The sequence below is a fragment of the Zeus faber genome (genome assembly GCF_960531495.2).
Source record: "Zeus faber genome assembly, chromosome: 21".
Classification (NCBI taxonomy): domain Eukaryota; kingdom Metazoa; phylum Chordata; class Actinopteri; order Zeiformes; family Zeidae; genus Zeus; species Zeus faber.
Genome location: NC_137208.1, coordinates 21,452,845 through 21,466,402, shown reverse-complemented (window position 1 = coordinate 21,466,402; position 13,558 = coordinate 21,452,845). Strand labels below are relative to the sequence as shown.

General features: G+C 42.6%; 1 protein-coding gene across 1 annotated transcript in view; it reads right to left on the bottom strand.

Moving 5' to 3' along the window:
* large1 (LARGE xylosyl- and glucuronyltransferase 1) overlaps positions 1–13,558 on the bottom strand; it is an 89,838-nt gene that overhangs the window by 57,783 nt on the left and 18,497 nt on the right. Inside the window, exon 2 of the mRNA XM_080022717.1 lies at positions 7,331–7,530. Within this exon, the coding sequence (XP_079878843.1) occupies positions 7,331–7,436 (106 nt within the window). The 5' untranslated portion in view covers positions 7,437–7,530. The remainder of the gene's footprint in view (positions 1–7,330; positions 7,531–13,558) is intronic.

Genomic DNA, 13,558 nt, shown 5'->3' with positions numbered 1-13,558 from the left:
TTTGTCATGAAGCTAATCTACTCACAAACAAAAGCCTCTTGCAACGTGCAGAAGGAAGATTCTTTCCATTATAAGAGAGAAGCAGTGCGTTAGTCACTTCTCCATACAACAATATTTTAAAAACTCAAACAAATGCCGTGTTTCGAGCAAATCTGTGGCTTATATATAAAACTTGGTTTGTCTTGTATGAAGTCCAAACATATCAGTTGCACTGAATGCAATGTTTCTCTCTGTGAGTACATTGTAGCTGTGGTGTTTTTTTGGTTTTGGAACCATGACTGCTTTGACGGTGACATAACTCATGCAGTGTTTTCAAAATGTTCATATACGCGAAAGCTGTCTTACAGCTAAATTTAATTACAATGTTGCTCAGATACAACATTATGGTACGCTGAATTTTCAAATTTCTGAATTTCAATGTTCAAGAGGGGGTTTACTTTTTACATACTTTCTCCAGGTGTGCTTCTGTTGAGTTATTTTGCACAATTGGACGCATATAGCAGAAAGTGACTTAAAGGCGTATAGCCTACTCTATTTATACATGGGCATATTGCAGGATGACAAAGATCGGAACTAGCGTGTTAGAATGAGCACAGCACGCCGCCTATTCATTGCTGTTCGAGTTGCTCAGCACTCGGGCCACTTGTTCGATGGTGATTCATCAATTTCTTGGACGTAGCCCCTCCTGTGCATTTGTGCGTAACAAATGTCATTGTCATCAGACATCTGCCAGGCAGTGGCAGAAACACCCCCTCACCTGTCACGCAGTGTGAAGCCCCTGCGTAAAGGGGGCCCACGAACCAAACATAATTTTTGTCCAGTTCTCTTGATTTTGAGGGAGTCCACTTCTACAATCAAGGATATACAAATTCTTGGAAATCAACGTGACAAATTTGATAAGGTTGACAAAGTGAATTTGACAATGCAAAGTTTGACAGTGTGTTTGGCTCTGGTGTGCATTTGTTTTATGTCAATTTAACGCATCAATTTCATGTTACCTCATGCTGCAATCATAGTTTTTCTGCCACCCTCATGATGGGAGCTCTCCAGGTAGTTTTCCATTCATCATTTACTCCCCAGTGCCTAGATCTGTTTAACTGGACTCGCAAATTCAAACCAGGGACCCAACAACTTGTGATCCAACTCCCTCAAACTCGCCTGACATCCTGTTTTGATCGGAGCGCGATTCTCAGGGTGAGGATGGGGCAAGGCGCAAAGCAAGGGCTTTCTCATGTAGCCCATGGGGACTGTAGCATTTTCAGGACAGATGGTCCTCTCTAGCATCAAGCACTTAATCTTGATGATGACAGTAATGACACAATTCAAGACAGCCGCTCCAGCGCTGTAACAGTGGCTAATGAATTGGGGTAAGTGACCTTGCACATGCTTTGACGACCTGAGAGATCGTCTCCCATGTGCCGGCTACTGATGTGTTTCAGGGCCTACAGGGCATTATGACACACAATATTATGTACACAATCAATCTTCACCCCCCCTTAATGCTGTTTATATTTATTTATTATCAACAGTCGGTGATGCTTGTGACAAAGAGCTGTTTTCATTGATCCGGAGGGGCATTGTTTAGAGCAAATGTCCTTGCAGAGATAACAACTGCCGACTCACTTCTATAGCAATGGAATTTTGAAAAATGAGCTGCAGTTCTTAACGTGTCCATCGGGAATTGTGAGGTCAAACGACGAAATATCACATTGGGCACAATTGAGATGCCACACATGAGGCACATGAGATGCCATGCTGCCTGAGCGCCTGACACAAAACCACCTTTCTTAAGATTTTTCAGAGTCCAAAAGGGGGGGTGGGGGGATATTTGCGTTGTGTATACATCAGTTTGTCCACTGATTTCTGAGAAAAAGAGAAAATATTTTGTGTATTTGCCTATTATCAATAGGTGTCAAAATCCACATGTGCACAAGCCAATCAGTCTAATAACAATATGTTTAAGTTAACCTTGTCAATTAAACACACAGACATACACAATTTACTATTAAGAATATAAGGACAAAATGTTTCAGACAGTCGTCACATAAATCAAAATATTATTTGACAAATGAGTTTTACTTGAGAAGATTTGTTTCTGAACAGTGATCTATCATCTGTCGCATAGGAGTGATTAAGTACATTTCAGATACCATTTTGGCTTTCATATTCATATGAACATAAGCCAAGCTCACCTCTGCATGATATTGGAGAGTCTGTTCAGTGGAGAAGAGCACTACTGTTTTAGCAGCAGCAGTTATTTTACATTTATCACCGGGGACAGTTTGACATTTAATAGGAGAGGATTCTGCACCTCCACCATTTGAAAGGAATTTCTCAGATCTCTGAGCAAAGATGTTTCAACAGCTTCCATTTCACTTGGCTCTCTCATGGTTTTCTTTTTGAGTTTGTTGCTGTAAATGTTTATTTTGAGGTTTCTTTTTTAATGTTAATTTAATATTGCCTTTTTTTTTGTAGTTAATTTGTATTGCCAATTGCAAATTTGCTGGTTCATTGCCAGTTTTTGGTTTATTTTTATTTTTTTATTCTAAGCTTTATTATTATCATTGCCTATTATTTTTGTATACTATGTGAGTATCAATGTGAGCTACTCTAACACCACAATTTCCCATGTGGGATGAATGAAATAATTAAGTAAATAGGTAAGTATCTATCTATCTTTTTAAAAGAAAGCAAACTTTGAAACATACAAACAACAAACTGGCTTCATCTGCACTTACCTTTGTGGTACAGGTAATTGATATGTGGCAAAGGTTACAGAACACAATTTCATCTTTTGTCACTCTAGTAGGCATTAACACTAACTGTTGTGTCGTTATTGGAAATAAGAAACATATAAATCAAACAATGATAACTAGTGTAACATGGTTTTCCTTCACGCCGGGCTATTCCAACCCTTGCACAGAGAAATTCCCTGTTTTCAGTAAAATGTGTTCTTGCATTTCGACTGAGAGACTGACTGTAGGCGGTAGTGTCGCAGCGCGGTGGCGTTTCAAGTAGGCTTCTTCCCAAGACGTTTCCGTTAGCTTTTAGAACTCAAAGGGATCACAGAGTGTCATATGTCAGGAGTATTGATATTTATATATATATATATGCCAAAAAAAAACCATTGGGGTTGGCTGCTTTTAAGTGATCATCTTGCTGTCAGCATCAAACCAATTTTTTTTGATTGTGCCGAAGCGTAGGTGCTCCCCGCTATGAACTGGAGCATCACTGTGATGTAGAATTTGCATTGCGAGTCACTGATAAAGGTAGCACACCACAGTGACAAAATGGAACTTTTCCATAAACATGAATGGCCCAATTAATGGGCGAAAAAAACAAAACAGTGCAAAAAAACGATGTTTTGTTTTGCTCCAGGCATAAACACTGGAGCATGAAATGTAAATAAATGATGAGGAGGAGCTTGCTGTTGCCATGACTGGTCAGCTAAATAAGCATATTTAGCCTAACCCCCCACTCAGTGTTTTCCCTGACACATGCTTTGGCAGAGACCTCAGGTTGGATGGAAGATCGCAGCTCAGGACAACAAGGGTTCTCCCGGGACTACCCTGTCTCTACGCATTCCCTTTGGAAACCAACAAAGCCAGCGGCTTTTTTTTTTTTTCCACCGACCACGTCGTTACAGGAGGAGACCCATCGGCAAGGTTGGCACGCACTGGAAGGCTACAAAATCCACAAAAAACAGATAACTAACACCATCATAGCAGAATGCCTTTCATCCGCTCCCAAGTCTGTTGATGCAGAACAAAGCTAAATCAAGTTACAGAGCCCTGGAACTGTCACGTTTTATTCGCCTCAAACGACTGGGGATCTCGCTGTTGCCGAGCGGAAACCTTCTTGAAGACCTTGATGAAGTCTGTGGGAGAACCGGGGCGAGCGCAGCAAGGTCCCATGGAAGCTGAAAAGCTGAAGTGACCGAGATTGTCTTATAAATATTGCAGTTGAGGTGTGTAGCAGGTGGTTATGGGCAAGGGTGAGGTGAAAAGCCAAGAAGCTTAAAAAGAAAACATCTTATCATCTCAGTGAAGGGAGGAGCAGAATCGGGTCAGCCTTGTTCATCGTTTGGAAAGGAGAGAAAATATCAGCAAGATAGGCAGACGCAAGGGTCTGACACTTGTTAAAAAAGTGCACTATTGCACTCCCCCATTGCCTCTCCTGGTACGCTGTGGCATTAAAACTTCCAGCAGCCAAGGTCGTAAAGACAGAGAGGCACGCTCTGCAACCAAACCAGCGAAGGGTCAGTAAGCATCTATTAAACAGCAGACCCTGCCGATGCGCTTCGGGCAAATGTCCGCCGCATGCCAGTTGTTTGGACCCATGTAACTCACCCACGGCGTACCTACGGTGGTCATTCAATGCAAAACTTTGAAGCAACCCTAAGACTATAGGGGAGGCTGTTGATGCTGTACATTTCAACTTAATGACCAAGCCACTGCGCTTTGAACATCTAAAAGCCAGACACTAAAAATCTAAAGGACAAGTGACAAAAACAAGTAGCTATTCATTTAAAAGTGCAAAAAAAGGATTTAACTAGTAAATTAATTCATGGATTCCATCATTCATGGATTAGTAAGTGGCAGAGCTATGAAGCTGCTGGAAATCTTGGAAGTGTGAGGTGGACTTAAAAGAGATTGTCGGCGCCGGGGCACAAAGTTAACTCTGCCTATTTCCTGGGTTTCCTGGGGCGTCGACACTCTGATGGAGAGGATCCGCGTGTTAAGTGAGCGTGGGGACCATACAAAAAACATCCGGCTGAGAGTTAGGGTAGTAGGAGCCTGTGTTGTTTAATCGTCTTAGGATGCTCTCCCCTCTCCCCGCCTGACGAAGAGTCTTGGGTAATAACATGCACATTAGCTCAAACGCTTATTCTCTGGGTATGTGAAGGAAAAGAAGAAGGACACGCCCAGGGGGTAAAGTCGTGTTGAGGACAGACGCACAGGTTCATTTCCACTTCTAAGCATCCACAATGAAATCTTTTTTTTTTTTTTTTTTTTTTTCCACAGGGCGAAGCAAAATGTGGCGCCTCCACTTCTAACGTATAGGGAATCCTCTCTTCTGCCTCTGAAAAACAGAACCCAAAGGTTCAGCGTGTCGCCAAAGAAAATGATTTTTGAAGAAATGCGCGAGACGGTTGAAATGGCAAAGAAATTGAGAAAATATGATTGAGGGAAGCGACAGCAGAGAGATGAGAAAATATTTTCAAAGTGGCAGTATTTGCATAACTCAGGCTTTTGGTGGCCGGCGAAGGTGCCCTGAACCCACCGGCGTTTATGACCGAATTCAACGCTGTTGGATGAGAACATCACAATGTTTGGCCCCACTTCATGTAGCAAAGTGGATTTACAGCGATTCCTTCGAAAAAAGCTCAACTTTGGCAAAATTACAAAACAAAAGCAAATACATCTTGAATGAACAAAGCCATGACAACTGGTGTCAAAGCATAACTTAAAATGCTATATTCCAATGCCCTCAACTGCATCTTTCCCAATGAGATTTCGACCAATATGCTGGACGGGCTCCACAGTCCAAGCACATTAAATGTGTGAGCAGAGCTTATGAAAAGATAATCATCTGCAAACTGCAAAATGCATTTCTATTTCTTGACCACAGTTGTAGCGGAGTATTTTCCTTCCTTCCCGTGTCTCTCTCTCTCTCTCTCTCTCTCTCTCTCTCTCTCTCTCTCTCTCTCTCTCTCTCTCTCTCTCTCTCTCTCTCTCTCTCTCTCTCTCTCTCTCTCTCTCTCTCTCTCTCTCTCTCTCCTCCATAGTCTATGTGGCGGCTTCCAAGTGCAGTTCAAAGAACCCCAGAGCCACGGCATCTGGGTCTCTCACGCTCTCTACGCTCTCCTTTCTATTATGTAGATAAAGAGTGGAGTGAGCACCGGGGGTAAGAGAGGAGAGGGGACAGTGTATCTGAGAGACACAAGATACAAACATGAGATACACACAGTGTATCTCATGTTAGGGGAGGGTATATATGTTCTTCTCCTAGTACCCATGATCGGAAGACTTTTAATACCTGATCCAGAGTCATTTCCACCTCCTCTCATGTCGACTATTATAACCAAAATATCGTAACATTCGAACTTGCCCACAGGCAACACACCCCCATCGTATTCCCCGACAACAAGAGTTCTTTGCCAAATCAAATGATTACTCTGCACAACCTTGGTGACTTTTGCTTCACAAGAGCCAAATCTCCACTGACAGTGACCCCCCCCCCATCAAAATTGTAAATTTAATCATAATTAATAATGACACCAGGTGCACAATTTCAATCCCTCAAAACAAAGTAATTTAAAATGTCTGGAAGAGAACACCCCGACTAAATTGACTTGGGGAAGTAATCAACTTTTGGTCAGGCCTCAGTAATTCATTAATGCACTCCACGAGAAAAGAAAAAGCCCAGGACAATGACTTTACTACCAAACCTCTTCGTCAAAAACCTCATCGACGACTTCAAATCTTAACACCAGGTCAAAGGAAATAAATGTCTGTGACATTAAAGCAGGTCTGGAAGCACAGGATCACCATCAAGACTAATTCAGGACCTTTTACAGACCCTTGTTTATGGTACTCAAGACACAATTTAAGACCTTATTTGCAGCAAAATATAGAAATCCCAACGACGTATGTAACTGTAGAAACAGAAAGCATAGAAAAGTGCCTCCATTTGTCCATCCATTACATCTGGTTATTTACATAAATTAACAAAAAATTTACCGAAAAAAGTTTGCACTGAATCAAAAGACAGCTGATTGGGGACGTTGTATGTACGTTAATTTAAAGTATCCGAGAAACAATTTTTAAAAACAGCTTAATACTTATGAAAGCCTTGTCGAGTAATAAGTCAACCTCCATTCAAGAAAAATTGAAACTCATCAGGGCCCCGGCGGTGCCATTTAATAGCTGATGTTATTTCACGGATCTGTGGAATACTCAATTCTGATTGGTCAATCAGAGGCAAAATTGTGTCTGAACAATGACCACTGTCTGCTGATAATGATCACTTCTCCCCGCCTGCCCTGCCTTCATGTCCCATTCTTTCATGCCGCCTACATACTCATGCTAACACGAGCAAGCAGTCAATGACGTCAATATTCCATCTCATTAATATAGTAAGTATCCACATAATAAGCAGGATAATGTGCAGCCGGTAGGTCATTAAGGCTAAATAACTCCCTTCAGAATTATACAGGACCTTGCCGCGTCACTTCGCCCTCTAGACCACCCTGCCGTGGGAGGGGTAATTTCGCGATAATGACCGGTTGCCCACACATTATCCCTTGCTTAACCTCCAGCTTACTCACCTTGAAAGTTCCCGGCCGACAGGTAGAGCCAGGTGAGGGCCGGGATGAACAGCAGGGCGAGGGAGGCCGCCAGAAACTTCCTGCGCCCGCGACACATACCCAGCATAACTCCGGGGGGCGCGACCGCAGCGCGCGGAAAGCGAGGCGAAGTGACCTCTATGTGGGCAGCAGCTGTTGTCCAGGGCGAAGCATGGCGATTTCTAAGGAGAGAAAGGGGGCGGTCAGAGCTGTGGAACGGAGAGTAGAACCCCATGTTCAAGGATCGAGAGGTTCAGCGCATTGAAACCGCATGGTATTTGGAACTTGAAAGTATGATGCCACATCAGAACCTGCATAAAAACATCCCTTTCAGATCTCATTTTGTGGAGAAATATTGGCTCGTACCTTCTCATATCACCATTTTCTACGAGAAGACTACAGTATTCTTTATCAGTGATGAATTTGACCCTCTGTGAGGGGATCAGGCGTATAAAGTAGGATTACAAAGTAGGAATTTGTGAGTTACCTACCTGGTACAATAAAACACCAGGAACATAGGTTCCCGAGGACAAGCAACAGAGAACCACCAGAGTCCTTTCTGATGTTTAATTCAATCAAGCAATTAAAAGGAGAGCTACAGATGTCATTTTTTGGGGTGTTTTGAGGAAGATAAAAATGTCTGAATACATTTCAAAGTCTCCAAGGAGACTCTCAACTGCCCTGGCTCTGGAAATAATTCACAAAAATTTCAAGCGGAAAAATAACTTTGTGTACAGAAAAAAAAAAAAACACTTATTACCCGGCAAAAATTTAACAAGATCCACAGCATGTTAAGCCGCGTTTCCACCTCAGGAACTTTCCCCAGGAACTAGGAACCTATAAAGGAACTCAGTGCGTTTCCACTGCAGGGACCAGGGTCTAAATGTAGTTCCGGGGACCGGGTTTGGTTCCCAGGGACCAAAGAATTCCTGCTCGGAGGGTAGAGCTTTTCAAAAGTTCTGGAACTTTGTGAGTGGGGCTTGACAGCACTGGACATTTCTGATTATATACTCGCAGCGTTTTCTTTCAGACACCATTTTTAAAATACATTTTTTGTTCTAAAAATGTTCTGTTTGTACATGATAACAAAAAATAGAAAATGACTAAATGTATATATAAACATATATACACATATGCATGAACACACCAACCAATGTATGGTGCATATAGTGTAGCCAGTAGGATTTTTCCCTCCGACACAGTAGATCCAGGTTCGATTCCCCGTGTGTGAACTCATGTTTTTCCAATATATTTCAAACTTGATTATAAAATCTTGCTTGTTATGGTGAATTTTGTTTTGACAGTAAATATAATGATAGAAAAATAAAATGGTTTAAGAAAAACAGCCAAATTGTCTTCCTGTTGGCATATAGTTTTCTGACTTTGTTGTAAAGTCATGCGCAAAAAGAACGTTGTAAAAGCAGCCGTCACTTTTTCATACGTCAGTGGACTAATTTGCATTATTCACGTTTTGGCTCAATTGGCAGTGCAAATTAGACCACATGGTATAGAGCTCTCAGTGCCTCTATCGGGACTAAATCCTCTTTCAATCATGCAACATTTGTCCAATTACCTGAATGACCTCAAGACGATTTTTCTAATCTTTACGATATTTGTGGTAGAGTATTTTAATAACCCGTTGCATTCAGGGAAACAATGTGAAAGACAGCGTGCTCTGAATTCATCTTTCCTGGTTAAATAATCTATCCATCTAGACCACCCAGGGATACTTCATAGCACTTATTTTCCACGGCCATTTTGAAATTCTCATTCAATTATTTTGGGGCTTGTTTTTTTTATATTGTGTCCTTGGATATGAGAGTGCAAATTGTGGTAAACAGTTTGAAAGCATATACAGTACATATATACTCCAGGGCTCCAGACTAACTTTTTCCACTAGTAGCACTGGTGATCCCGATTCCATCTTAACTGTATTACTGATGAACGCTTTGGTAATAAATAGACAATTTACAGAAATAACAATGTGCTGTTTTATTTTAAAGGAAAAAGTCACAAATGTGAAGTAGTGCTATAACAGAAAAAAATCATTTTGAACATAGACAATAAATTATAAATGAACAAATGTAAACATAAGGTATGTGGTCATTAGTTAACTGGCATTAACAACAATGACGAGTTTCCAGCACACGCATGTGCGCGCGCGCGCACACACACACACACACACACACACACACAGACACACACACACACACACACACAGGCTGTCAAACAATGGTTCGATATTTGAATGTTATTTGAATAGTAAACAATTAAAAAAAAAAAAAAAAGATGTCTGAATCTGAAAATTAACATTCAAATATTTTCTTACCCTAACCCCAGCTGAGCCGGTGCAGGGACAGTTTTATGCTCATTAAAATAAAAAAAGGTGTTCAGCACATGCCCTGTACAGTCCCGGAACAGGACGGAGCAACTTGTCTCACCAGGGAGCAGCACGGAGGTTCAGTTAAAACAATCGCTTAATTAGGGGGGGGTTCCATTTTTTGGAGGGCGCTTTCTAAATATCTCACCACAAAGGATAAAGCCGAGGAGCAAAATCAAAGGACCAAATCATGTAATTATCACGGAGACAGGGGCCGTTCCACCCCCCCAGTCTGGGTCCCTCCACCCTGGAGGGAAGGAGGAGGAGGAGGCGGCGGCTGGGGGTCGCCATTTGACGAGTGGAACTATGCCCGGTCGCCTAACGCCCAATAACACAGCCCGAAAGTTGGCCAAATTGAAACATTTTCAGATTGTATGTTGTCGATTGTATGTGCCCCCCCAACAACTTACAAAAACAACTTGAATGGCAACAGGATTCACATTCCATCTCTTCTAATCTTGCCAAATACTAAAAAGTAATGCAATACCCACACACACCATGCTGTGGATATCAGCGATAAGCCTCTCTTTTGCAGCTCTGACGGCGGGATAATAGGAAACAGAATTGAATATCCAAAGCTCAGTAGTAAATTCCTGTAGGTTGACACTAAAAGTGATGAGTACTAATGAAGAGAACAATGAGTTTGAAGATGGCATGCGAGGAGGGAGACGCCTTTCGAGATCGGGTGACGAGCGCGAGTCTCAATAGACACCCCTACAGGTTAACCAGGATTCGCGGCACCCCGCAGAGTTCGAGCCGAAGGTCTTCTGGAGATAAGGGACAGCGGGGAAAGTCCAACCCTACAGCGCCGACGCGTTTGGTCTCTCTCTCTCTCTCTCTCTCTCTCTTGCTTTATCTCTCTCTCCCCCTCTCCCCCTCTCCCCCTCTCCCTCCCTCCCATTCTGGTTGTTGTTGTTCTCTGGGTAATTGGCTTCACCCCCGTGGTGTACAGACTACTTTAGTCAGACTTTAGTCCACGTCTTCTGCCGTTTGAGCAAACTGCGTGTTAAGTCTTTAGTGTCTTTTGTCTTTGACAAGCTCATTTCACAAAGGACCAAAGGGCTCCCGTCGAGGACATTTAATTGTACGCAAGACAAACGATACAGCATAAACACACCCTCACACACCGCAGAGGGCCGTTCCAAAGATAGCCGACAGATGGTCATTTTCGAATGATTACGCTGTATGTGCGCATGTAACGTGGCGCAGGTGAATAATGACCTATTTTTAACCTTTAAATGCTCATTTAAATGCTTAAGACAAAAGAAAGTAATACACGGCGCTGCATATTATACTGTACAGCCAACGTCAGCGTACAATAATTAAGGCTTTGGAAAGTCATTACTAGCCTTGGAGCGCCACAGCCATAACTTGTAAGGATGGGAAGTGCACGGGTATATCTCAAAAGACACAAACACATAGTATGACAATACGAAAAGACAGATCCATTGTGTGTCTCTTTCTAAGCTGGTTTGGACCGGCTTGTCTCGGAACGGAGCTTGCGGAAAATTATTACAACACCTGCGCCATGGCGTCGTCCGGCATTAGCCTGCGCCTGCAGTACAATGGGGAAGGTAATTAGATGACTTGGCATCCTTGTAGTATCTCGTTGGAATAAACAGAGGGAGTGAAAAGCCTGTAATGACAGACTAGCTTATGGAAATGCACTTTTCAAAAATGTTCACACCGTCAGTGTGAAGTAATGTTATGGTTGACGGTAAAGCACGCAGGGTGAATTTTAACGTACTTTCATTGAGGAGAAAGATTGCGTTTGCAATTGTTTGCTTAAATGAAATGTGCAGAGGATAACACGTATGCTTGGCTGCATAGATACTTCTTAGGTTCTACAAGCACACTGTAGGGGTCAGTTGGATGTGGGGTGGGTGGGAGGGGTAGTTAATCCTGGGGAGTGTGACAGCCAATCTGAATTAAGAGGTCTGAACAGACGGTAACAGCTTAAGATCTTATTTCGCCACCAAGTTTAGTCAGTCTGCATTTTTCGTAGTGCACATCCTCATATCTTCCACCTTTCCATTTTTTTTTATGTCTCCCCAAGATGATTTGGCCCCGACCAATACCCCCCCAATTTATGATAGCACATCATATCTGCCCATCGTTCACCGTGCACGCACGCACGCACGCACGCACACGCACACACACACACACACACACACACATACACACACATTATTTCATGCAGTCATATCCAGTGGCATGTCAGTCCACCACCTCAAACTCAGTTTTGGCAAGTTGGCAGCTTCAATTTCAGATTTTGGACTGATCATTCCAAATCTTTTCACAATGACTCCACATCCCAACCGACAACCTCGCAATGACTACCGTACTGACAACTAAAGCTGCAGCCAGGACTCCGCAGCGGAGGTTTTGCGTTCTTCAATATCTGTCAGACTGGATGTTAGGGGCGGGAGAGGAAATCGATTCTGAGACACGTCAAAATTTGCTCTTGAACGATTCTGAATCGATGTATGGAACTCCATCATCAAAATTTTGTAATGGTGTTTGCGACATTTTGATCTTTCGCATCTGAATAGATGTAAGAGATGCATCATGTGCACCGTACGCCTGTTGGAATGTTGCTGCGTCTAAACTAACTATACGGGTGAAGATAGACAAATGGCGGCTTGCAATCTCCCCGTGGAAAGTGATCGTAAGGACACATTTTGTATTTTCTGGAATGGAAGGGACAAAGCATTGAGCAAAGCAAGTGTCAAAGACTCCACTTTGGGAGGGCAAAGTTTTATCGCAAAACATTGTAGCGCGTACGCCGTTAAAAAACCCAAGTTCCCCAGTTCCAAAAAAAACCCTCATCACCATAGAAGGATATCCATTGTCGATGACAGAGGTTGCTCTTATGCAAAAAGAGTCCCTCTTACATTTCCAATAAGCGAAGTATTCCATTGCTTTCACAGCGTTTTACACTAGGATATTTATATGGCCAAAAGGAATATTCCAAGGCTGTAAAGCTCCTGAATTTTGGGCTCATTTTAGGTTTTGTGAAATTTGATTAGTCTGGGAAATCAAAGGTTTTCTGTTGCCGTATATAGCATTCACTGCAGATGTGAACATCATCAAATACCCATCAAATATCCCAAGGCCTCCTTTTCTACCAGCAGAATCCAGAAGAATTAACTATTCAAGCTTAATTCAGGCACCGAGAGATGAACCCATTTCATTCCTTAAAACTTTCAAAGCTATTATCCAAAAGCGGCCTAGCCCCAGGATGAAGAAACTCACAGCAGGTCTGCGTGACACACACACACACCTTGCTGTCTGAAGAGATTGGCAAGCAGGCCATGTCAAAGATCACTATGGGGGCAGAGGCCACCATTCGAGCCTCCTGCAACAGCTTTGGAAAGGCACCTCTGAGTTTAGCCCAGTTGTAACAATCGGCTATCAGACTCAGCCTATTTACCTCAAAACAAGTAAAAAAAAAATGTAAACTCCAAATAGCAAAACAAAGATTGTCATTCCTACTGGACTGTTAACCAGGCCTTTGACAACCGTATGACAAGGTTGCTCTGGCACTATGGTCTTCAGTGGACGCCAATGAAGTAGCTATCAGCTGCTGAATGTCCTCAGCAGGATCAAGGCTAAATATTATTATCATTGGGGTTCTAAACACAGATAGCAAAGGTTCCATCAAGTCCATCTGAATAACACAGAAAGGCTACACCTTTCAAGGGATTACTGTTTTACCCATATCATATCTGCATTAACCCACTCATTCTTGTTGCCGAGTCACCGAGTGACGCCTGACATTTCCAAGGTTTTACAACTGGAGGCCTCATAATGAGTGCATGATAGCCATG